Source organism: Camelus bactrianus, chromosome 9, assembly GCF_048773025.1.
Source record: "Camelus bactrianus isolate YW-2024 breed Bactrian camel chromosome 9, ASM4877302v1, whole genome shotgun sequence".
In the NCBI taxonomy this organism is placed as follows: Eukaryota; Metazoa; Chordata; class Mammalia; order Artiodactyla; family Camelidae; genus Camelus; species Camelus bactrianus.
In genome coordinates, this window is record NC_133547.1 from 191399 (window position 1) to 213682 (window position 22284).

Consider the following 22284-nt stretch of genomic DNA (forward strand, 5'->3'; position numbering starts at 1 on the left):
GGCAGGAAGGAAGGAAAACCGAGGCTGCCCCGCCAGGGCGTGGCGTTGAGGGGAGGAATCTACGCCGGCCCAGCCCTAAGCCTCAGTCTCCTCTTCTGTAACCTGGACTTCGGCTCCCGGGGTCCAACGAGGGCTCCTCGTGGCCCTTGTTCCCTGGCCTGAACACAATAGGATGTCCAGATGGCCTGGGGCGGGTGTTATGTGGGCAGAGGCCTCCCTGAACCCTTGTGAGGAGCGGATGGCTAGATCCTGGTAAAGTGGGGGCACCTGGCGCCCCTCGGGGGTAAGGAGAGGAGACCTGGGGGACGGCCTGTGAAAGATTTGGGGGCCCCACCAGCGTGGAGGGGGTGGAAGTATTGTCAGACTGATAGCTCCTCTTCTCAGCCCTCTGACATCAACTGCCATACGAAGTCCCGCCTTGTTCCCAATGTGCCTGCCCCCAGCGGTACACAGCAGGCGCTCAATAAATACTTGTGGATGAACGAATTCTTCCTGCAAGTAGTTTATTGTCTCCCATTTTACAGAAGACAGAACCGAAGCCTGGCAGGTAAAGGCCTCCCAGGCACCATGTCAGGCACTGAGGCTGACCCTGACCCTGTCTTTGTCTCTGGGTGTTCAGAGACATTGAGACTTTGGAGGAGCAAACCTGAGGCAGGTGGTGGGGAGAGGGTCCAGCAGGGTTGGAGTGGGCAGAGGGAGGGCCGGAAGGGCACAGCTTCAGGTGGCCACAGAGGCTGGTAGGCAAGTGTGGGGAGGAGTTCCCCATGATCCTGGCCCCGGGGTGGCTTCTGGCAGACCCTTTGTTCATGGGCAGTGGGCAGGCAGACATGGAGATAGTAATCAGCAGACAGGGACGCTCAGACAGAACCCCTGGGCTCTGTCATCAACCTCATTTTACAGGAAGAGAGACTGAGGCCCCAGGCTCCCAGGTGGGAGGGTAGAGAAGCAACCCTTCCCCATAGTCCCGAGGAGGGAGGTGGAAGCACATTAGGACAGGCAGGACTGCCCACTGCCCTCAGCCACCACCACCCTACCTCAATGCCAGCTGTCGTTTCCCATGAGCACCCTTTAAGAGACAGCTCTGAGGTCTTCTTCCTCCAGGCAGCCTTCCTTGAACATCCTCAGGCAGAAAGCATCATCTCTTCCTCTTTTGTGCACTGTCTGCCAAGGGCCCCTTTCTGACCCCTTGGCTGGGCCCATCCCTGCCAGTTCTACACCGCCCCCTAAAAAAAAAGCTCTCCCAGCCTGGGGTGGAGGAGGGAAGGGATGAGGAGGGAGATATCTGAGACCCTATGGTAAGTTGAATAATGGCTCCCAAAGACATCCAGATCCTAATCCTTGAAATCTGTGACCTTACATGGCAAAATGGACTTTGCAGATGTAATTAAATTCAGGATATTGAGTTGCAGAGACCAGCCTGGATTATCCAGGGGGACTCAATTTAATCTCACTTATAAGTGTCCTTATAAGTGAAAGAGGGAGTCAGGAAAGTCAGGAGATTGGAAGACGCTATACTGTTGCCTCTGAAGAGACAGTAGGAAGCCAAGGAAAGCAGCTCCAGAGGATAAAGCTAAGGAAATTCTTTCGTAGAGTCTCCAGAAGGAACTAGCCCTGAGGACACCTCAACTTTATCCTGGTGAAACTGATTTCGAGATTTCTGGCCTAAAGAACTGTAAGGTACCTAATGTGTTCCTCTAACGAACTGAGTTGGTGGTAATTTGTTGCAGCAGTCAAGGAAAACTAATACAAACCACCAATCAACCCTGCCTGCCTGACCAAGTCTCATCCCTGTGGGGCTGGGCTGTACCTGCCCAGTGACCCAGCACGCTCGTCCCGGCCCCTGTAGCTGTCATTGACCCCAGGCATGGTCCAGGCAGACACTTGCTCTGAAGCCCTGATGTTTGTCCTCCTGCTTCTCACCTGGAAGCAGAAGCTCTCAGCAAAAGGAGCCCCACTGACATGCTGAGGTCAGGGTGGCTGGGAGCCGAGTGAACCGAGGGTACCCGCAGGCATTCCCAGGTTGCCTCCCGGTTACCTGCAGTGCTGTCACTCCCCAGAAAACTATTTGGTACCCACTGTATGCCAGGTGCTGAGGACACACATGTAAACAAATCAAACAGGGGCTTTCAACCCCACAGATGTCACATTTCTCTCTAAAAAGGCCGGATGCCCACCTGCTACACACAGCATCCCAAACCCAGGTGAAGTGAGGCAGAATGGGGGCCCCAGGGCTTAGGGGGTAGGCAGAAGGCCCATGTTCAGTTTGTTCAGAAGTTGACTGCCATCTACCCAACGGTGACTAACTCAGGAAGGCTTCTGGGAGGAGGAAGGAATTCAAGAGCTGCCTTCCCTGTAGGCTGCTGTCCAGAGGAAGGGCTGAGGCATACAGCAGGGTTGCCACAAAGGCTGATGGAGCCCTGAAGGAGGTGCAGGAACTGGCCCTGAGTATTTGAGTGGAGATGGGGGTGATGCGGCCTCTCGTGGGCAGGGATAGGGGCCAGGGTCCCTTGGGAAGGCCAGGGATGTCCAGGAGCAAGCTCCCACCCAAAATCACATGACACTGACCCAGAGGACCACCTTGGCCTCTTTGAGACTCAGTGACCACAGCTGCCCCACAGCATATTAGAAGAATCCCAGAAGCCACTGCCCACGAAAGAAGTCAAGGCTCCCATTGCACTTTGATATCAGGACCCAGGTGGGAGCCAGTCTTTGAGGCTCAGGCCCTATCGGTCCCTCCCCAGCCCTGACCACACTACTCCAAGCCCAAGTCCCAGCCAGGTGTGCAAGGCAGCAACCCGGGAGCAGCACAGAAATGGCGGGATTCCACCCAGGCCCAGCCTGCAGGCAGCAGAGCAGAAAATAAACTTCACACCCTGAGGTGGGGGGTAGTTAGCCCTGCAATGGGCCGGTCAATGGGTTGGCCAGGGAGTGATCTGCCATCCAAAGACGGGAGTCCCCAGCACCTGCAGAAACCCAGAGGATAAGTAAATCAGAGCCTTCAGCCCTGGTGCGCCAGCCAAGGGTGAACGTTCTCCCGCGCCTCTGATGACTGAGGGTGCACTCAGTAGGACTCTCAGGATCTGGGATATGGGTGCCCCGCTTAGGGCCCCTGCAGGGATTTGGCCAGGGCCTCCGCTGCTGGACTCCCACAGGAAAGGATGATCAAAGGTACTCCCAACTGTACCTTCCTGGAGACGAGGTTTATGGGTGCCTTCCAAAAGGGCCTTTGCGAACATGGAAGGCAGGGCAGCCCCAGCTGGACGCCCACAGGGACTGGAGTCAGGGGTGCTCCTGAGAGGGTCCCTCCCACTTATGCTGCCAGAGCTCTCTGTAGCAATGGGTGCTTGCCCTGCGTCCTCTCCAGCCTCCATGGGCATCATGGCGGAGTTGTCATGGAGAGCATCAGGATGGGACCGAGGTCCCCAGGCCTGGAGGCAGGGCCTGCAGCGCAGATGCATTTACTGTGGCCCCCACAGCCTCCTCCCGCCCCGTGCCCGCGGGGCCCAGTGAGGATCAGCCTCCGCCCCCCCACTTGAGGTCCGAGGGCCTGTCCGGTGTCTCATCAGGAAGCCCCTCGGGCGCCAGCGCATCCTCTGCAGCCACTGGCGGGGCGGTGTCTAGGTCTTGGTCCATGGGGCGCGGTGTCCAGGCAGGGGTCCTGAGCGCCCCCGGTGTGGGCCGAGGCGACAGCCAGGGGAAGCCTTGAGCGGGGGCGAGCGCCACAAGCTGGGGCCGCGCTGGGCCGGAGGTGGAGGCGCGCGGGATGAGGAAGAAGATGTAGATGCCCGAGACCACAAGGCCCGCGGCCACCAGCACGGCCAGGGCCACGGCCGCGTGGAAGACCCAGGCCGAGCTGGCCAGCGTCAGGCGGCGGGACAGTGGGCGGCCGAGGCGCAGCGGCGGCGGCGGCGGTGGCGGGCGGGCCTTGCGCGGCCCGGGCGCGGGGGGCGGGGGCCGCAGGTAGAGCAGGCCACGCCGGCGGTCGAAGCGCACGGAGCCCTGGCGTGGCAGCGGGGTACGCGCGGTGCGGGGCAGGAGGCCATGCTGCGTGGGCAGGGAGGGCAGCCCGCGGCGCGGGGCCAGGCGCGTGGGCGCGCGGCACACTGGGCAGGCCACCGCATCGCCGCCGCCCGCTGTGGCCAGAGACAGGCGAGCCAGGCACTCGAGGCAGAAGACATGGCCGCAGTCCAGGCACTTGGGCAGCTTGAATACGCTATCAAAGGGTGACACGCAGATGAGGCACTCCACTGGGGACGCCGGCGGCAAGATGAGGCCCGAGCCTGGGCTGCAGTCCCCTTCCTCCTCCTCGCCCTGATCTTCGTCCTCCCCTCTGCTGGGGGAGCGGGGTGCGGTCAGGGAGCCCGGGGTGCTGGGGCCTGAGCCCTGGGGGGCCCGGGGGCGGTGGAGCCAGGGTGGCCGGGGGCAGGGCATCCGGACCTGACCTGCAGGGAGAGGTCAAGCAGAGAGGAGAGGGGGCCTGGGGAGGGTTAGGGGCTGGACTCTGAAGGGATCACTCAACAGAGCAGGGGCTTCCGGAGAAGGGGTAGCAGAGACCGGTGGGACAGGAGACTGGGAGGATGAACAGAGGAGTGGGGTGTGCAGGACTGGAGGTGGGCAGGTTGACAGAACACAGAGGAGCCCTTAAGAGGATTGGAGACAGGGACAGACCCGCAGATTCTGAGGTAGACCTAGGGGACACTACAGGAGGGAGCTGACTGGACCCAAGTGACTCCAGGAAGAACCTGACAGGGAGGAGCATCTAGGGACCCTCAGGAGAGCTGGGCAGACAGACCCTGAGGAGACCATGGAAGACTCAAGGGCAGGGCAAGTGAGGGACAGGGCACCCAAGCTTTCGGATGGGTGGCCACTAGCCTGGCCAGAAACCCAGGATCAGTGGCTCCCCACCCATGAGACCCCAGCTGGCCAGCGGCCCTTCGTTACCTGTTGCACCTCCTCCCTCTGGCTGGAACTCCACACCAGTTTTGACCCCAACCACAGGCCTACCAGCAGCTGGATATGTAGTGCCCCTCCCTGTGGGAGGGTGCCTGTCTTGGGGCCACTCCCTCCAGATCCCAGGCTCCTGCCAGACCTGTCTGACTGCCCACCCCACCTCCAGATTGGTCCAGCTAGGATGATAAACACTAACCCCGACCTTGCGCATGTCGGGGGTGTTGGAAAGGTGGAGCCCCAGGTTGACCCATCAGTGAGTCTGGGCGCCTCGGGATTGAGCCCTACCCCTACTCCCAGTCTCCCAACACCTCCTCACAAATCTCAGCCATGGGTGGGAATCTGCAGCTCTGTGGGTGCAAGGGGCTGGTGAGGCAGTGTCCAGGGAGAGGAGGGTGGGACTTCTTGAACCCTGGGGTGCTGAACGCAGGCAGGCCCCACAATGGACTGGTTCAGCTGCAGACAAGGGGCAAGAAATTGTTCTAGCCCAGAGGGGCCTTGGCTTCCCCTCCAGTGGCTGCTGCCTGCCTGGTAAAGTGCTTCTTAGGGTGGCGGGCTGCACTCACCAAGCCCCTCCCCAGACCAGTGACACCTCTGCCAAGACAACCCCACCCCTCCAACTTCCAACACCTGCTGGAACAGTCCAGGCAGCCAGGCCTGCACCCCGGGGTGCCACGGTTCTGAGTCAGTGGTGCTTCCCTGGTAAATCCAGGTCCCTGCAGGAGAGTAGACATGCCAGGAATGTGGGCAGTTCAAGTCATCCTGCCCCTGGCCCCGCACTTCGACACCCCTCCCTCATCCGTCAAGGACAGACAGTGGCACAAGGGGGTGATGCCACCCCAAAGGGCAAAGAGGTTTATTGGGGCTACAGCTTGGCGATCAACGGTTAGACTTGGCCACGCGTTCCAGCTCATCCTTCTTCTTGATAGCATAGGAGTTGGAGGAGCCCTGCAATAAAGGGTAGTTAGTCCCAATGTTGGAGGACCCTCTCCTGAGACCCCCACCCCCTGCCCCGAATCCTCACCCACCTTCGCCGCGTTGATGAGCTCATCTGCCAGGCACTCGGCGATGGTCTTGATGTTCCGGAAGGCAGCCTCACGGGCACCTGTGCACAGCAGCCAGATGGCCTGGGGAGCACAGGGGTCAGCTAAACAGGAGGTGCCCTTAGTACCCAGGGCCCCAACCAATACTGGCTACCATGCTGCCATCGCTGGGCCACCAAAGCAAGGCACTGCGGGAGCCCACAGCACTGCCCAAGTGGCATGCTGCTAGACCCAGGATCAGACTGAAGGCCACAAAGTGGGTCCCTGATAACAGGGGACTCGAGACTGGCTATGACAGGGAAATGCAATGTGTGCTCCTGGCCTAGAACCCTTTAAGAAAAACAAACAGCTATGGACAATTTATGCTGAGGGCAGCTCCATAACTGGAACAGTGAGAACTAGTAAAATATTCAACTGCTGTTAAAATGCCTTGGGGGATGACACTGGGGATAGAACGTCCTTGTTCCCAGGAGACACCCACTGAAGTGTTAATGGGGAAATGGAAAAAAATCCTGCAGAGGGATTCTCAAATGGCCTAAGGAAAAAAAACCCCAAAACAACAGAGTACAAACATATACCCAAATGAAACTGGCCCCTCAGCCAAATGCTGCCCAGGAGAGGGCCCAGAGGTAGTACCTGCCCTGCACAGAGTGGGAATCTAGGAAGGCTTCCTGGAGGAAATGACACTCAGGTAAAACACTCAGACAGAGATGAGTATTACCACTTGCCAGTCTGCCCCAGGCAGGATTCTGCCAGTGCCTGGAGGCTGTTCCTGGCCAGCCAGCTGCGCTGAAAGCCATAAGCCCACCTGATTCACACGGCGCAGTGGTGACACGTCCACGGCCTGCCGCCTCACTGTTCCAGCTCGCCCGATGCGGGTGGAGTCCTCCCGGGGGCCGCTGTTGATGATGGCGTTCACCAGGACCTGCAGGGGGTTCTAGGGGTGGGGGGGGCCTATGAGCTGACACCTGGCCCATACCTCTCCGCAGCTCCTACCCCTGCCACTTGGAACCGCCCAGCCTCAAGGACCTACCTCGCCCGTGAGCAGGTGGATGATCTCGAAGGCATGCTTGACGATGCGCACGGTCATGAGCTTCTTGCCATTGTTGCGGCCGTGCATCATCATGGAGTTGGTGAGGCGCTCCACGATGGGGCACTGCGCTTTGCGGAAGCGCTTGGCCGCATAGCGCCCTGCGCTGTGGGGCAGGTACTTGGCATACTTCTCCTTCACAGCAATGTAGTCCTGGCGCAGCAGGAAGAGGGGCAGAGGGACCGCAGTCAGGAGCAGGATGGACCCAATCCTCCTTAGGTAGCCCCACCCACCTGCGGGGGCCTGGGTTTGAGCCCCCAGCGGCCACAAGGAGTAAGACTTGGCCACAACGAATGAGACTAGCACAAGAGACTCACAAAGTCAGTAAAAAGAGCACTTCATCTATAATCAGAGGAAGAAAAGTGAAGAACTAAGATTACAGCCCATGATCCCACCTCAAAATGCACTACGGACGTTTTGCATTAGGTTCTGGAAGGCTGTCATGTGCATTGTGGATACTAAGCAGCACCCACGGTGCCCGGAGCACTCCTCAGTACTGAGGCCCAAAAAAATGCATCCAGACAGTCCCCCGAGGGGGAAAAATATCACCTCAGGAAGCCACTGTTTGAAAAGAATCATTCAACAATCTTGTCTATGTATACATATGTTTCCCAAGATAAAGTCTGGAAAATCATAAAATCCCAGGTCAGAGGAACCACGTGTAAGTTAAGAAGACTTTCAACATTTCCACCATAAAACGTACTCAGTCATTCTATAAGGTGCACATGGGAACATATACAATGAGTTTCCACAAATACAAGGATTAACAAGAAAAGAACACAGGATTTTCTGAGACCGGCACCAGTCAGGTGTCTAACCCAGAGAGAACCACCTGCACAAACAGGGAACTCCTTCAGGTGCTCATGCAAGGCTTCATGCTGTGCAAGAAAAAGTGCAAACACCAAACGCCTCAGCAAGGGTTTGGTTAGGCCGTCTGGCCCCACAGTGTGGAGCCCTGCACAGCTTTCACAAGTGAGATCTGGTACCATGCTGACTTCCCCGCCCCTAGGAGAACACCAAGGGAAAAGGGAAAAATAGCTTTTACATCATTAAGAAAACAAACAAACAAACAAAAAACCCCAAAAAACACACAAGGAAACACACATGTGACAGAGACCACAGGGGACCCACAAAGAAGAAAACATTTACTATCTGGTCCTTTTATGTTTGCTAACCCCTCCATCAACAAACCCATGAAGGAGAACAGCTCTTCAAGACATTCAGAGTGAAAAACAGGTTTGAATTCTCCTTTAGACTTAGTGCCTACATTCCATGATACAGTTAGAGGCAACAAAAAGTTTTAATTCCTTTTAAAACGAGAAAGGGAAAATGTACATGATCCATCCTGAACTTATTATACCAATACAGTCACAATCTCTTCTTATGAAAAGCCCACAAAGTCCTAAAGAGACCAAGAGTAAAATAGTGTGGGGGCAACATAAAGTGGGAGAACTCCCATTTCCCAATTTCAAACCCTATTACAAAGTGACAATAATCAAGGCGACGTGGCACTGTCAGAAGGACAGACACAGAGACCAATGAAATAAAGAGAATCCAGAAATAAACCCTTACATCTATGCTTAAGTGATTTTAACCAAAGATGCTGAGATCCTTCAGTGGGAGAAATACTCTTTTCAACAAACGTGCCAAAATACATACATACAATGTATAAGGGAGACTTCAAGGTACATTTTATGGCCTAAATTTGTTAAATTTAAGATACATAAAACTCCAAAAAGACAAAAACAAAAGGCGCTGAGATAACTAGGTTTCCACATGCAAAATAACGTTGGGTACTTACACTTTAAAAGGGTTACAATGGTGGATTTTATGTTACCTGTATTTGACTACAGGAAAACAAAAACCTGGGGAATGTGATACTACTCCCCAAGGAAGAAACTGTATCCTGACAAAAACTAGGAACCTCTAACAGGACAGAAGGAAAAAATGGACATAGTGGGCGCAGTGGGCCAGGGATCCCTCCTTTACCCGTCCCACTTTCAACTGTTGACTTAGTGGGACAGTTTCAAGTGACCTCCCCCTCCAGGGGAGCACAATCACTACATCCCCTCACCTGCAAGGAAATGTCGTTGATCTGCACATCATCGGTGCTCCACTTCCCAAAAAGCTTTATGTCCGGGGTCTCTGCTACTGCAGGTGCAGCTGTCTCCCACTCCGTCATCCTAGAAACAGAAACTGGCAAGGTCTAAGCACACCGACCACTGACTCTGAGGCTAGCCTATATCCTGAGAACTGAGAAGTTAGCAGGAATCAAGGAAGACTGTGAACGTCTGGGTCCACCTTGATGAGCCTTAGAAAAACCACTCGTCAACAAGAAGCATCTATCTCTCACCCAAGAACCCTGGGGCCAATAGCGGGCAGGCATCTGGTCGACAGTTGCCGAGCAACCCAGAGATGGGTAGGTTATGTCCGATGCCCTGACGTTGCATCTGTTCGAATTCAAATCCCAACCGTATTCCTCACGAGCTCTGAGACCCTAGGTAAGCCTAAAAACCGCTTTGGACTCAATTTCCTCATCAGCAAAATGAAAAGAGGATCACGGCAAGAATTCTGCGCTTTATCGTCGCAAACATTGAGACTGTTGTCCGACCCCGAGGAGGCACTTGGGCCTGCTATTCAGGAGAAAACATTTCCAGATCAAAGCGTGCATTGTGCATCTAAAGGTAACGGAAACTTCTTATATAAACAAAACACAAATGCAGAGACTAAGCCAATATTTCCGTGTCCGCTGCAAGGCAAGGCTATGGCGGCGGCGGGGCACCAGCAACGAGGCAAGAGTTAACTTCCCCACGCCTCCACCTGCGTCCTCCGCAAAAGGGAAGCCTCCGGCCTCCGGGACAGCCCACGGCTCCCGAGAGATCTCGGAAGATCCCGGACTGGCCGTCGGACCTCTGACTCGGCGACAGCCTCACCTGAAGGAGTAGGCGAGGACTCCCAGTCGCTCGGCGCAGACCACGCGCGGCTCCGGCACACACAGGAAAAGGCCGCGCGCAACGGGCCGACGCTTTTAAGGAAGGCGATAACTTCCGGGTCAGCGGAGGAGACGCGTGCGCAGAAGGGCACAGCGTATTCACGGACCAACCCAAAGCGAGAATGTAAAGGCGCCCTCTGGGCCGGAAAGAACGAGTAAAGTTTCGGCGCATGCGTACTTTTAGGAGCGAGCCCAAATGCATACCTGGCGGATGTCCGGCTTCCAGTGCTTGCCCGTTGGGAAGGCTCCCCAGCACAGGCGCAGAGGTCTCTATGAGGCCACCGCCGCCATGTCTAATGAGGGCAGAAGTCTGGCTCGCGCTCCCTCCCGCACGGGCATGAACGCGCTGCAGGCCCGGGCAGCTGAGCAGTGTCCCGGTCTCACCACGGCTCTTCACTGTTCCGGGCCCCGCGCGTGTGTGGGCGGGCACCACTCATGGGTCCCCCTACCCCACAGTCGCGCGCTTGGGCTGCTCGGGCCGGACCCTACGAGAGGGAACCCCCCCTCCCGCCCCAAACAGCGTCTCTCTGTGACCCCGCGTTTCCTGTCCAGTTATCTCTTGCGGGCGGGGGTCGGAGAAGTGCCCTGAAAGAGGAGCCTGGGGGACAATCTCCGCCCTTTTTAATCTAACTGGGGCCTTAGCTCCCGAGGTCACTGGAGGAGTGCACTGGTCGGCACGGTGGTGGGTGCCCTGCCCACTCTGTAGCCACACTGAGTGACCCTGGCGGTCAGCATGAAGAGCATGTGCCAGCTTTTCACACCCCTAGCCTAGACCCTGGAGCCAAGCTGGGATATGGTCGCTTCCCGGGCAGGCTTCGCAGAGGCAGCGACCACTGTCGCTGAGGCTGCACACTCATGCTGACTGCAGGATGGCAGGGAATGTCATCTGGCAGAGCTGTCTTCAAGGCGGCAAAGCGCTCCTCACCTCCCGATGCGCATCTGAACTTACATGGGCGAAGGCTCCCCTCTCAGACCCGAAGGGGCCCAGCCACGTGACCCAGGCCGTCTTCCATTTGTCCCCAGCAACCCCACTTGCCCACCCTCAGGGCATACTCATTGCAAATGTTAGGCAGTTGCGATATTTGTTGACTGACTGATTATAAAGGTTACTGACCAACTATAAAGGCTTGCCCCTACAACCATCCCAATTCCAGGAGTTTCAGACCCCAAATGGTGGGCCCCCTTAGACTGTTATCAATCACAGTTTATTCTACTGCTCAGAGGAATATAGGCCCTGAAGCTGGTCTGGGCTGGGGGTTACACTTCAGGCTCTAGTGGGGGCACAGGAGCTGCATGCGGAGGCCAAGGCCCCCAACCCCTGCAGCCTGTGCCTCCCACTGGGGTCTGTGGCCATGGGGAGGGGCTGTGTCGGCTCCTTCCTAGTCCTGGAGAGACCCTCTCTGATCCTTGGGGGCCCTCCCTGGTCCTGGGGGAGGCCACTGGGGAGGTGCTGACTGGGGGGAAACAGGGAGGCTGGTAGTACACCAAGTACCCTCACACTCAGCAGGATCCAGAGGGGGCCCCCTAACCCTGCCTCTTTCCCGTCAAAAGCTGATAGGGCCCCTCCGCCCCAAACCTCAGTTTCTCCCTTCAGTGTGGAAAAGAGAACTAAATCAGACAAGGCCACTTTGGAGCCCGTGGCCTTGGTAATGGACATCTTCACAGACCTCACAGGAGTGACCCACTGTGCACTGGAGGGTTGGGGGAGGTCCTGCAGTAAAGCCTCTCAGGTGGTGGAAAGGCTGGGGGGGGGGGGCTACCTTGCATAGCTAACAGTCACACACCACTTGCCAACCCTGAAGAGTCCAGCCTCCCCAGGTCCCTAGGACACAGGGACAAATTCCAGAGACTGACCCATTAAGTCTAGGGATGTTGGTGCTGTGTTCTTCGGACGGGGGAAAGTCTGTCGAGAGTCCCCTCAATACCTGGTGCATCATATCTGCCCTGGGTGGACCAGCCCTGGCCATCTCCTCTGCCCTGATTTTTAACTGCTCCATGAGGGCAGAGTCTGTCTGGTTTGTTCCCTCCTGTGTCCCCACCTGTACATACTGAGTCTGGCACACAGGATCTGCTCACAAGTACCTGTTGAATAAAGGATGGATGGAAGGATGGATGGGCCAGTTCTCCCTAGTTCCTCACAAACTTCCTGCTCCCACTCTGGGCTTCAGGCAGACACTGAGCAGCTGGGACCAGAAAACAAACATTGAGTCCTGCTGTCTCCTGTTCAGACCTCCTTACCTGGGTCTACCCCTCTTCCTGGCCACCTCTTAATTGAAGTCAGCCTAGGGAAACCCCTTCCTAACCCCAGGGAAGCATTAGGAGTCTAGGAATCAGATCACTGCTCTTCAGAACAATTTGATGAAGTAGTTATGGAGGCCCAGAGAGGTGCAGTCACTTGCCCAGGGTCACACAGCAGAAGAGGGCAGAGCTGAGACTCTAAGGTGGTTATTTCCAGAGCCTGACTTCTCCTGCCTTGGTTGGCCTCCCCTCCCTCTCTGCATCATGTCTCCACCAGTTCCAGGGATTCCTGCACATATCAAGTGCCCAATAAATATTTGCCAAATGAACAAATGAGTTCAGTCAACTCTAGGTCTTTCCACTGGCTCTGGTATGGTCCAGAGAGGGGTCTCCCTGCCCCTTCGGCTCCTTCATTTTTAAAGAAAGGGCTGCTGAGCTAACCTTAACCATGTAATTACCAAGGAGGGTGGGATCCTGGGTTCCAAGACTGCTTGAATAAAGGAACAAGTGAATGTGGACCAAGAGCAATATTTACTGTTCCTGTAAGTACTGCATGACATTTTTTCTCCCCTGCCTACAGCTCCTAGGCAGACATCAAGGTTATCTTTCCCACTGTCCTTGGCCGGTCACTGCCCTGGCCACCGACTGTCAGCCTAAAGCTGGGTTCACAGGGCAGGTGGCCTGGCTTGTTGCTTGTTACACGAGAGGGAGTTCAAGACCTCAAAACAAGAGAGGTGCCTGGGCCAGCTCACCTACTGGTGAGCTAGCCTGAACCCCTTCCAATTTGCTTAGCTGTAAATCAGAACCACGTGTTCAGGGTGGCTCTCTGGAATTGGGGGCAGGCGGGGCTGGGGCAACAGGGCAACAGGGCAGACCGTGCAGGGCTGGGGTGGCAATGCTGGATCCGATGCAGACTTGCAGCACTTGGGGTAAAGAATAGAGGGGAGGTCGAGATGACCAGGATTTGGGAACCTTAGCGCAGGGTCTTAACAGGGGGCCTCAGAGGCTTGGGTTAAGGATAAATCCAGAAACACATTTTGGCCATCCAAATATTCGGAATGAGTGGTTACAGGATCTCAAATTTTGGGACCAGATATATGAATTCCGAAGTCTCACATATATGGATTCGTGGTGGCTGCGATTTGGAGGTGCGAGGCACAAATTGGGAGAGAAATGGGGACCTGGACTCGAGGAGTGGGACTCCAAGGCCTTAACTGGAGGAGAAACAGGAAACTGGATTTGGGTGGACCCAGAGGCAGGAACTGGGGAAGGCCCAGGCAACTGGATCGGGCGGAACTAGAGACAGGAACTTAGAAAGCTCAGGACACGGAGTAGGAGAACCCGGCCATTGGGGTTTGGAGGGTGGTCTAAGCACACGGCGCTCCGGCATACCTCAGTCGTGCGCGTGGAACAGGCTGACCGCGCGGACCCGGACCAGAAATCCCGCCCTCCCCCGGGAAGGGCCAATCACCAGCACTCAAGTGATTGGCAGGTAGGGCGTCTCCAAAGCGATGGCGAATCACAGGAAGGCTGCAGCATCACCCGGAAGCTGGAACCCCCACCCACACCCCGTGGGGGCCGGTGGAGGCTTGGTGGTCGTCATGGTAACCATGAAGCCAAGTCAAGCCCCGACAAGATCGCCCGTTGCTCTCCCGCCCGGTTCTCCGCCGATAAACGACTGGACGAGCCGAGTCCGGGGCGGGTCGTCATTTTCTCCAGCCTCTCCATCCCGGCCTCCTCTGGTCACTTCTGGGGAAAGGGACCCTGACACCGCGCCGGCCTGGAGAACTGAAGAGATGGCCGTCCTCGGGGCGCCAGAGCAACCCACTCCGGGAATCCCCGAGGGACGAGTGCCGGACTCTCGGAACTTTAGGTCCGGGCAGGGCCGCGGCCTGGATGGGTGACTGGCCTGGGAGTCCGGCCACGTCGGAGCTTCGGGTCCGAGGCCGCTCGGAGGGCTGTATGTGCTCCCAAAGGGCCACTCATTTTCCCGGAGGGAAGCGCGAGCGCCTGGGCGCCCCCTAGGGTGGAGGGCCTCCCTTCTGGGGAGGGAGCGGGGGGTCCCTGTGCTCCCGCGGCCGCAGGGCTGAGGTGAAGGGTTGGATCGGTGGGGTCCTGGACCTAGTCGTGTCTGCGAGTCCGGCTGCACAGGTTCACTCGGGATGCATGGCTTTCCTGTTGGGCCTCAGTTTCCTCATCTGGAAAGTGGGGACAACACAGGCAACCACCTCATGCAGGGGTGTGAACGCCCATCCTTTACCATGTGGCCCCAGAGCTGTGAGCTGCGTTTAAAGGCCTGCAGTGACTCTGGGCACTAAAGTTGGGAGATTCCTGGAGACCTGACAGCTAAAAATTTGGTCTACGCCTGGCTTCCTCTCTCTGAGCCCCCATTTCCCTATCTGTAAAAAGGTGGGGGTGGTGCCACTGCCACCTTTCTAGACTTGACATGAGGACTAAGTTAATCAGTCTGTGTAACACTCTTAGCACAGGGCCAGATGGTGGCTAGCTGGCACTCTGAAAATTGTTGCTGCTTTCAGCTAATTTAGAAAATGGACTACCAAGCCAGCAGATATTTATGGAGATCTGCTGTGTGCTGGCTCCAGATGCTGCCCCAGCAATCTCTAGCCATTGGAGCTACTTTCTCTCAGGCTCTGGTTAGTAGGGAGCTTTGCCCAAATCCTGATCTCCACACACCACATAATAAAATGATATACTTCCCCGACACACACACTGCCTCCCCCTGCCCCTGCCCTTGGAAAATGTAGCATTTTTATGAAACCTTTCCTAGGCCAAAATGGTGTGTACAGCAGAGAAGCAATTACCTTAGGACACATCTTGCTAACAGATGCACAAAAAACAGAAATAAAGCACAGAGGCTCACAGACACGGTTCAGAGCTATGGCAGCTTGATGCTGAGATGGTGAGCGTAGTTCAGCCTGGGGGGCCACTCCAGCTGATCCAAGTGCCATCTTCCTCTATAAGGCTCAGCTTGCTACAAAACAAAGACTGTATTTTAGTTTTCTACCCTTTTCATAAAAGTGAAAATCTTCTTCAGACTTTTCAGTTAGTGAAAACAGGTACTAACGTAGGCCTTTCATAAGAACACAGTGGCATCAAGTCAACTTTTGAAAAGCAGAGGACCTCTGTATTGAGTGATCTGTTACTCAACAATAGATTACTCAGCCCAGGGATGAGGAACAGGGGTCACTGAAATGTTTTAATGGCAAAACTGTGATGCCTTTCAATTTTATATCTTTTCTTTTTCCCAAAGGTAATGTCTACTTGCTGGAGAAAATACAGGAGAGGTTCGATCACAGAGGTATAGAGGTGGCCCACCCCGAGGCAGCCACAGTGAGCTGAACGCCAGAAATATCTTCCTGTGCATCCTTTGTTTCCACTTGGCAACTTCAGTGTGGAGTCTAGAACACTCGGGTCTACACGGAGGCTGAATGGGGCGAGAAAGGCCAGAGGCCCTGGCATGAGTGTTATTAGGATTAGGACGAGGGACAGACAGCAGACCTTGCCAAGTGACTAGCCCCCAACCCAGTTTGGGTGGCTCAGGGGTCACAGCCTCTTCCCGGGTTTCCAGGGAAGCAGGGGAAAGGGGCTCTGACCTGGGGCAGGGGTCAAGCCCTGTGAGGCTCCCTGTGTCTGGAAGTCAGGCAGAGGCCTGGGTCTGCAGACACTCCTCAACCCTGCAGAAATTTAAATTCTGGGCAGGCCCCACAGAGGAAAACAGCTATCCCCATGTGGCAACCAGAGGGAGCCTGTGCAAACTCAAGTCAGCTTTCCTTCCTCCCCTGCTCACAACCCTCCCTGTGTCAGTCACCAGAAGACTGTCTGCATGGTGGCCTGCTAGGCCCCTGTCACCCTGCACTCTCTTCTACCCTTGGCTCTACCCTGGCCACACATGCCTCCTCAGGGCCTTTGCATCTGCTGTTCCCTCACTGGACATGCTCTTCCCCAGAGAGCCTCATGACTCACTCCCCTCCCCTCCCAGGTCTTGCCTTGAATCCCACCTTCTCCGTGAGGCCTTCACTGACCACTCTAGTTACTGTAATTTTTTTATTGAGACATTAGTCATATACCATAAAACTATTTCAAAGTGTACAATTCGGTGTTTTAGTATAGTCACAAGGTCATGCAACCGTTACCACTGTCTTAATTCCAGAACATGTTCATCACCCCAGAAAGGAACCCTGTCCCCAACAGCAGCCACTCCTGTCCCCCTCTGCCCCCTCTGTCCCCTGGCCACCACCAGCCTACTTTCTATGTGGATCTGCCTGTTATAGGCATTTTATAAAAACAGAATCATAGAATATGTGGCCTTTTCACGTCTGGACTTTTTCACATCTGGACTTTTTCACTTAGCTCCAAGCCCAGTTCCACTTTGCCCAGACGACGCTTTCATCTCACGAGTACCTGTGCGTCACAGCTTTCTGTATACCAGGGTTTCTCACCTCAGCACCACTGATATTTTGTCCCAGGGCTATGTGTGGGGGGAGATGTCCTGTGCCTTGGAGGATGTCCAGCGGCATCCCCGGCCTCCACCTGCTGGACGTCACAGCATCCTCACCCCACAGTTGTAAGGTATCCTCCAGGGGGGCAAAACTCTCCATGCTTGAGACCTGCTGATTTACATCAACTCACTTGTTTTTGCTCAGATCCATTTACTCATAAGGAAACTTGACTGCAGCAACCAAAACGTAAAACCAGCCAGAAAAAGAAGGAAACTCTAGGCGTAAACGCCTGGGAGGACTACTTTGGTTACATTGTGCTTGAAGAGGTTGAAGGCAGAGGCTCCGGGCTTGAGGCCTGCCCTCACTCGGACAGAAGGGAGAGGGGCTGGAGGTGAAACGTCAAAGTCCTCTCAGCACCTCACAGAGACTGTTGCTTCCCTGCTCCCTGCTGTAGCAAATTACCACAGACTCAGTACACTTTTACTACCTCATGGTTCCAGATATCAGAAGTCCGAAATGAGTCTTAGGGGCTAAAATCAAAGTGTCTTCGACAGGGCTGTGTTCCTCCTGGAGGCTCCAGGGGAGAATGTTCCTTCCCTTTTCCAGCTTCCAGATGCTGCTGGAATTCCTCATTCCTGTGGCCACATTCCTGACCGGACACTGTCATCGCGTCTCCTCCCTAACTGGCTCTCCAGCCTCCCCCTTATAAGGACCATCGTGATCATATTTAGGGCCAACTTGGGTATTCCAGGGTACTCTCCCTGTCGCATAATTTTAATCACATCTGCAGAGTCCCTTTTGGCATATAAGGTGGCACATTTACAGGCCCTGGGGATTAGGACATGGACCTCCTTGGGGTCTACCATACACATACACTGTGCTTTAAACTCTGCTCAGTAGCAGTTTCCATCACGGGGCTGGCAGCCACCAAATGGCCAAAAGTGGGCGTGGCCTGTCAGGCACTCATTACGGAAGTAGGTGCAGGGTGGCTGGTGAAGGTTATGGGTGAGGGGGAGGCAGAGGGAGGCAGGGGAAGGTAGGAGCCAGGAGTCAGACAGCTGAGAGAGGTCAGGGAAGGGGAGGCAAGGGGAGGAACCCAGCCTGGAGAGACAGAGGGTTATCTCTGACCACCTCACCCACTGAGCTGGTGGCTTTCAGCTACCGATGAAATTCTTTTCTCTGTGTCTACACCCCTTTAATAGCTTTCAAGCTATAAAATTTGGCTAAGCCATCCCAGATGCCTGAGCCTCCGCAGTTTGCTTTCATGGCTCCTGGCACCTTTTCCCCTCTTGCTTGGTAAGGGCCAGCCTCTCCATTTCTCAGCTCTTCCAGATTCTGCAAACAGGACTTTGAGTTGGAGGCTGGCCCGGGACAGAGGCTCCGGCCCAGTACACTGAGCAGGCTGATTCCCAATGAGCTGCAGTGGGACCTCACAGAGGACAGAGCTGGGAGACCCTCCCTCCCCCAGGAGGGGGACATGCGTGGAGGGGTGGCAGGTGGCAGGATGACTTCCCCCAGAGCACAGGTCTCCCGAGCTGTGGCCTTGGCATGAGCCCCAGTCCAGAGACCTGATATTTCAAGGGAGTTGGGTTCCTCAAGTGGGAACCCCACTTCCTCCAAAGCCCCCGCGCATGACCATGAATGCAGTCAGGTGCTTTGTGGTGCTGTTCCCAGCATAAGGCCTTTGGCAGGCCGGACCTGCGGCAGCACCAGATAATTCACTCCAGGGACTGTGTCCCTTGCAAGAGCAGGGGCTCCTTCTGCAAGACCTGAAGCTCCTCTGGCAGCAGTGCACCCATAGGCATGAGAGGTCTGTTTTGGTAAGCCCTGAGCGCCCGGTGACCCAGCACTGAGAAGCCCCAGGTAGTGCAGCATGGCCTTCAGCCAGTGGTGGGGCCTGCCCACGCGCCGGCGCACCCACACAGGTTGCACTCCTTCCTCTGTGGAAACTGTGGCAAGGCCTTTGTGTACCACAAGGGTAGGCAAGCCGGCAAGCGGCCCTCGGAGTGCCCTTCAGCCACCGCTCCAACCTAAGTGTAGTAAGCCCCACCAACGGTTCCAAATCCAGCCACGACGCTGTCTATGGGCGGGGAGGCAGACCGCACAGAGGCAGGGAGTTAAACGTCTAGACACCCATAGATGGAGAAGGGGACACGCAGTGGGAGGAGGCCGTTGGGGGCGTCACATGCCGGCTGCTGTGTGCCATACGGGGGCCACATCGGGTAAACACTGGATGTGTCTGTGTGGCTGAGGTGCGGCAGCCACGCGAGAGGTGGGCACCAGTGAGGGTGCCGTGGTGGGTGGGAGGCCTGGCCAACTCACCCCCACCCAAGAGAGCAAGAAGGCTTTGGGGTGGGCGCGGGGCGCGGTTCTCGAGGGCGGCTGCACATACTAGAATCCGCCGTGGACCTGGCGCGCGGCCGGCTCACCAGGACGTTTCAGAGCTGCCCGGGTGTTCCCCACCTCGACCATTCCACCTATTTACCAGTCCGGATCTCGCAGTCACTGCCCCGCCTGGACGCCATCTCCTTGACGACGACGCAGGTTTGCGCCGCTCCCGCCTCGGTTGCCATGAGAACCGGAGTCCCTGGCGGGCGGAACTACACTTCCCAGCAGCCTCCGCGGCGGCTCCAGCCCGCCCTTGTAGCGGCACTTACTTCTCAGTGCGGCGGCCCTGAAGAGTAGGGGGGAAGGCTCCGCGCAGCCTGCGGGGCGGGGACCTTCAGGCCCTCGGTGCGGTCGCCACCCCCTGCTCCTTTCCCACTCGCGTTCGCGGGATCCCCGGTGGAGGCCCGATCGTGCACTTCCGGTCCGCACGTTCCGGGTCCGGGCTGGCCGCCGCACGTCGGTCCTTCAGTTCCGGGCGGGCCTGTCTGGTCTAGTTCTGCATCCCGCGTCCCCCATCTGGGCCTGGAGGCTGAGGCCCAGGAGGGAACGCACCACCGGAAGGAGAGACGTGGAAGGGAGTTTAGCCCGCACTCAGAGGGCACTCCTTGTGCCCTGCTGTATGTCATGCGCTGCCTCTCCTTTGGGTGTACGGTGCAGGAGAGAGGGGCTAGGGGCTGCGTCCTCTAGCGCTGTCACTGGGAGTGAGATTGGCTCGTGGTTCAGGTTGGTGGAGCCACCCCTGTCTCGGCGCAGAATCTGTGCCACTCACACCTCAAGGCTGCCTCTATTGACTTCCCTGAACACCCTCTTATTAGCCTCAGTGGGCCACGTCCAAGTTCTGAGGACATTCAGCCTCACTAACCTCTTTCCCATGTGCTGTTGCCATGCGGTTCTGCAGAATTCCGCCGGGGTCACATTAACCTCTCAGCCCACCCCACTCCCCCTTCCCCAAGGTGTCCTATTCCTATTCACCATCAGCCCCAGGGGTAGTTAGGAAGGCCGGGCAAGCGCTCAGGGCAGAGATCATGCCCACTCAGGACAGACAAAAAGTCACTCTTAGGACACCTGGGCAGTTGCAATTCAGGGTCAGGGACAGGCTTCTAGTAGGTAAGAGAGCTCGATGGTGCAGGCTAGGAGTAGGAGAGGCAGAGAGATGCAGCCAAAGTCTGCAGATTCCACCTGCTGTGTCTGGTGCTGGGAGGCAGGTTTTTGTCATAGCAGATGGCCAGAGAAGCCACCTGTGGGAGCAGGGGGCCTGTGCACATGGCTAATGGATGCCCCTTAGCCCCTGCCTCCTGTGAGTTCAGGATCCCTTCCTGTCAGACGGGGGCTGCTGCCTCCTGGGACCACCCAGTCTTCCCTGACCCTCCGTCCAGGCACTGAGCCATCATCTGACTACATCACCAGGGATCAGGAGAGCCCCCCGCAACCCACCCATCCTGTCAAGGATGCTGGACCAGTCTCCACATTGGTTTCCTGTGGCTGCTACAACAAAGTACAACTAGCTGGGCAGCTTGGAATAACAAAGGTTTTCTTCTCTCAGTACTGTGGGCCGAAGTCTGAAATCAAGGTGTCGGCAGGGCTATACCCTGCAAAGGCTCTGAGGCAGAAACCATCCCCTGCACCTGTCCTGGCTTCTCCAGGTTTCAGGTGTTTCTTGGCTTGTGTCTGCCTCACTCATCTTGGCCTCGTCCTCTTCCCTCTCCCTCTTATGGTTTCTGTCATTGGATTTAGGGCACCACCAGGGAATTGAAGATGATCTCATCTCAAGATCCTTAAGTACATCTGCAAATAGCCTTTTCCCAGATAAGGTCCCTGTGAGCTGGTGTTGAGATGAGTTAAGGCTGTGGGAACCAAGGCCACGATCGGAGCATTGAGATGAGTTATAGCCGTGGGACCCAAGGCCACGATCAGAGTATGTTTGTAGTATGCAGTAAATAATTGCTGCACGCATGCATCAATTATATAAGATTTAGAACAAAGAAAATAGAAGTACGCATGTGCTAGAGATATTCTGTAAGCCTAATGAACAAAGAAACTCAGACCGCGCATGTGCTGACAGAAAACAGATAAAAGCAGGACAGGTGCATCATAGGGTGCACCTCCCTGTGACAATAAAGTGTTGTTAACCCCATGGTGTCTCCGGCTGAAGTCTGTCCAGCAATATGGCAACTCCTCGTGCATTTTTTCGTTTGGGCCGCTCACCTCCTTAAACCCCACATCAGCCTCCCTCGGCTGACAGTCCCATTCACAGGTTCCAGGGGTTAGGGTGTGGACGTATCTTCTGGGGGTGGGGGTGCCATTCAATCCACTACAGCTTCCTTCAATGGAACCTGCCCAGTCCTAGGTGGCCTCACGTCCTATAGCCGGTCCGCTGATTCCATGGTGATTAGCCGTCCTGGGTTGGCCAGGCTGCCCGTGGCATCTTCTCCCACCCTGGTGGATGCCTGGAGGTCCCAAAGATCACACCGAGGGCTGGCTTGAGGCCCTGCGCTGATTGCCAGCTGTTATGCAAACCGGGATGCAGCCATGACCACGTGGGGGTGGCAATCACTGGAAGCCTTGGGGCAGGAGTGTGGCAGGTGCCCAGGTCCCAGTGTCCTTCACACTAAGACCTGGTCTTGTGTCACAGGGACCTGGATCCCAGCTGTGGGGCTTCTGGGATGCACATTGCAGAAGCCTTGGTCCGTCCCCTGGGCTGATGCACAGAAACCAGGTACCTGCCTTCCTGCTGCTCAGCGCTCATGTTGGGATCCCCTCCTCTGTGGGAGGGGCCAGAGTCCACCCTGGGGTTATAGTTATTCAAGGAGGAAGGGGTGACAGGGTCCCCACATCAGGCTGCATGGCTGAGGAGCCCCCTTCTGTGTGGGGGGGGACCTCAGATTTGTCCCTGGACTGATCTCTGTTAGCAGAGAGTCCTGGGGGCCACCCCAGCCGCTCTGCAGTTGGTCCCCGTGCAAGGTCAGCCTGGCTTCTTGGAGGCAGACCAAGGAAATCTGCAAAACCCACAGCGCCCAGAGGCCGAGGCTCTGGGCTGCAGAGAAAGCTGGGGAGCGGGGGCGGGCAGGCAGACAATGGGGGAGGGCGGAGCCCACAGCTGTGAGAGCATCTGTGGTGGGTGGCAGA

At 56.3% G+C, this 22284-nt stretch overlaps 2 protein-coding genes and 1 long non-coding RNA gene across 4 annotated transcripts; all 3 read right to left on the reverse strand.

Annotated features, from left to right (window-relative positions):
• Positions 1-178: 178 nt before the first annotated feature.
• Positions 179-5652, reverse strand: RNF225 (ring finger protein 225). The gene is made up of 2 exons (XM_074370896.1): positions 4942-5652; positions 179-4442 (listed from the first exon to the last, which is right to left on the reverse strand). Exons 1-2 carry the CDS (start codon positions 5159-5161, stop codon positions 3514-3516), a joined length of 1149 nt encoding a protein of 382 aa, XP_074226997.1. The 5' UTR covers positions 5162-5652; the 3' UTR covers positions 179-3513.
• A 124-nt stretch (positions 5653-5776) lies between these two features.
• On the reverse strand, positions 5777-10149 carry RPS5 (ribosomal protein S5). Of its 2 annotated transcripts, none has more exons than XM_010962013.3 (6): positions 10014-10149; positions 9155-9263; positions 7024-7233; positions 6799-6927; positions 5976-6074; positions 5777-5895 (listed from the first exon to the last, which is right to left on the reverse strand). In XM_010962013.3, exons 2-6 carry the CDS (start codon positions 9260-9262, stop codon positions 5827-5829), a joined length of 615 nt encoding a protein of 204 aa, XP_010960315.1. In that variant the 5' UTR covers position 9263; positions 10014-10149; the 3' UTR covers positions 5777-5826. The 2 variants fall into 2 exon arrangements, with proteins under 2 accessions (XP_010960315.1, XP_010960316.1); XM_010962014.3 differs by having other exon boundaries at positions 9155-9276; positions 10014-10133.
• A 2673-nt stretch (positions 10150-12822) lies between these two features.
• On the reverse strand, positions 12823-19572 carry LOC105074448 (uncharacterized). Its single transcript, XR_835792.3, has 3 exons — positions 19256-19572; positions 15133-15302; positions 12823-14508 (listed from the first exon to the last, which is right to left on the reverse strand). It is a non-coding gene; the product is annotated as an uncharacterized LOC105074448 (long non-coding RNA).
• Between the last annotated feature and the right edge of the window lie 2712 nt (positions 19573-22284).

Excerpts from the sequence above, each read along its gene's own strand:
- RNF225 (XM_074370896.1), bottom strand. The coding sequence starts at position 5,161 with ATGCGCAAGGTCGGGGTTAGTGTTTATCATCCTAGCTGGACCAATCTG. Across the intron at positions 4,443-4,941 it reads AGAGGGAGGAGGTGCAACAG|GTCAGGTCCGGATGCCCTGC; the intron begins GTAACGAAGGGC and ends CTCTCCCTGCAG.
- RPS5 (XM_010962013.3), bottom strand. The coding sequence starts at position 9,262 with ATGACGGAGTGGGAGACAGCTGCACCTGCAGTAGCAGAGACCCCGGAC. Across the intron at positions 7,234-9,154 it reads TCAACGACATTTCCTTGCAG|GACTACATTGCTGTGAAGGA; the intron begins GTGAGGGGATGT and ends CTGCTGCGCCAG. Across the intron at positions 5,896-5,975 it reads AGCTCATCAACGCGGCGAAG|GGCTCCTCCAACTCCTATGC; the intron begins GTGGGTGAGGAT and ends CCTTTATTGCAG.